The 2415-nt window shown below is 40.7% G+C and overlaps 1 protein-coding gene across 1 annotated transcript; it reads left to right on the forward strand.

Annotated features, from left to right (window-relative positions):
• The first annotated feature begins 298 nt into the window (after window positions 1-298).
• Window positions 299-1126, forward strand: LOC149288299 (RING finger protein 228-like). The gene is made up of 2 exons (XM_089492023.1): window positions 299-656; window positions 786-1126. The coding sequence occupies exons 1-2, from the start codon at window positions 299-301 to the stop codon at window positions 1124-1126; spliced, it is 699 nt and encodes a 232-aa protein (XP_089348149.1).
• Window positions 1127-2415: the final 1289 nt, after the last annotated feature.

Genomic DNA, 2415 nt, shown 5'->3' on the forward strand with positions numbered 1-2415 from the left:
GTCTGCAGAATCATCTCAAACTGGATAATGTTTTCCCGGTTGATTTAATATCACCATTTTAGTGATGCTCCATGAAGAAGTCCAGCTCCCTGAATAATGTTTACTGCGATTTATGACCTTATATGCCACTCTAACTATGAACATTAAGTCCCTCTGAAGAATACTGAACTGTAATGTGTTGTACACATTGAGGCTGATCAGCTTAGTACCAGCAATGATAATTATCTTTCCTGAGTCCAGTTTATTGTAATGACATCTAGTAGGACTTGAGAATTCACAATTAGACCTGGGATTGAGCATGAATTTGGATGTGGTGATGGATCATACCAGCTGCAGCTTGGGCTCAGATCTCACACTGTCATATGAGGAATATGAATGCAAGATATGCTACAATTACTTTGACCTGGACAGGAGGGCCCCCAAACTGCTGGAGTGCTTGCATACTTTTTGCCTGGAGTGCCTAAACACCCTTCATCGCAGGGAGGATAGGCCATGGCGTCTCTGTTGCCCAATATGCCGGCACCGCACTATTGTACCAGACTCCAGGGTGGATGCACTGCCGATAAACACTAAGGTGGCTGAGGCCTTCCCACTATATGTGAGACCAGATGATCCATTCCCCCAGGATATCCTTCCTCCCATAACTTATAATCAGCGTGGTCAACAGTATCACCATACTGGGGCTGGTGGTCTACTGGTCCATGGTCCTTCTCAGTTACATTACACTCTGCAGCCTGGACGAGAGATTATGTCGGCAGTCACCACAGGTTCTAGAGGCCAAGGAGCTTTTTCAGGCCTATCTCAACCACAAACAATAGGTGCTCCATCCCCGAGAAGAAGTTATGAGAGATGCCAGAGTTGCAAGAGAGCAGTGCTTACTGGAGGATGTGTTTGTGTTGTTTTTTCATTCTTGGCAATGGTGGTTTTGCTTTTTGCTGGCCTGGTTTTTGTAAACCGATACAGTGGTGCCCCTGCTCCCTCCCCAGCAGGGCCTATTTGCTTGTCAGTAGCCAGTGTGCTGGCTCTCTTCTCAGTGGTGGTCACCTGGGTTATCTGTTGGCTAAAATATAGACCAGAGCCTGGGGAGGGAAGCAGAGGACTGTCAGGCAGTCAACGGACTCACTAAAGTCTCCACCTGTTCTACAGATATAAGGCATCAAGGACAACGGAACCATACCCTTTAACCCTAACGTCAATAATGTTATGTACTAGGGCTGCGCATTTTATTTCTACAACTGTAGGATATCACAGCTTGAGCACAGGCATCTCAATTAAAAATGGATTAAACTTCTCGGGCAAGGATAAACAGTTGTGCAGCCTTGCTATATATATATATATATATATATATATATATATATATATATATACTTACACATATATATATTATTGGGTTGCAGAATGATAGAACTGCTCTACAGCTTCCTGGCTGTTAAATGGTTATATATGACTCCATGGCAGCCTGTGCGAAGAATCTCTTTGTCACCGGAGGCCTATAATCCAGTCCTGATCGTGTATGTATAGGTAATATGTTTTCTAAACACTTATGGAAGCTTGTAATGAGAGCTACATAAGAGATACAATCTACCTAACGCAGGTAATTGCTGTGCTTTATTTTCCTTTTAATGGAGACTCATCTGTCTTATTTAAGAATCTGCTTTCTGCTCTCCGTGCATTCGAATTTCCACACCATTTATCACAAGCACAAGTAAACCATGACTTAAAATGGAATCTTTTAAACTTAATGGGAGCAACGCATTTATTACCAGCTTGGGGGACTCAATTAAGAAGGAAACAATTTTATTCTAATATTCTAATATATTAGAATTAAATTGTGTTGGCAGGTTAACCCTTTCTATGTCAGAGGGCTTCAGCAACACCTTAGTGCTGACTCATTGATTTATTGCTTTTTCTAGCATGTTAAGGAAATAAACAGCAGAACTGTCAGATTATTTGGATCACATACAAACAATACATAAACTTTTAGGAAGCCTTTTCTGTTTTATGGCAGCAACCTATCAGTGCCTGCATTTATGTCACATGACAATTAGGTTTCCCCAGCAAAAAATAGGAATGAGGCAAAATGTTACTCGATTAAGAAATTATATATAGGAGGGGTTGGGCATTCACAAGTCCTAGAGGTGATATTTGTAATGCTGGATTTAGTTCTGAGTGGAACAGCATCCTTAAAGCACTGGTCACCCAACTGGCACTAAACATAATATATATTAGTTCACTAATGACAATAACCAGAATTCATAGTAATGCAAAAATTCAGTAAAATTACAGAAATACACAGTAGAAGATCTGTTGCCCCTGAGAACATTATATTGCTCGTAAAAAGCTCTTTATGCTACGTTTTCTATTTTATTTGAAGTAAAAATATTCAGTGTTGCAGTCGTTAATCTCAACGTAGTA

Source organism: Sceloporus occidentalis, unplaced genomic scaffold (genome assembly GCF_023333645.1).
Source record: "Sceloporus occidentalis isolate IW3139 unplaced genomic scaffold, rSceOcc1.0.p SCAF_53, whole genome shotgun sequence".
NCBI lineage: Eukaryota > Metazoa > Chordata > Lepidosauria > Squamata > Phrynosomatidae > Sceloporus > Sceloporus occidentalis.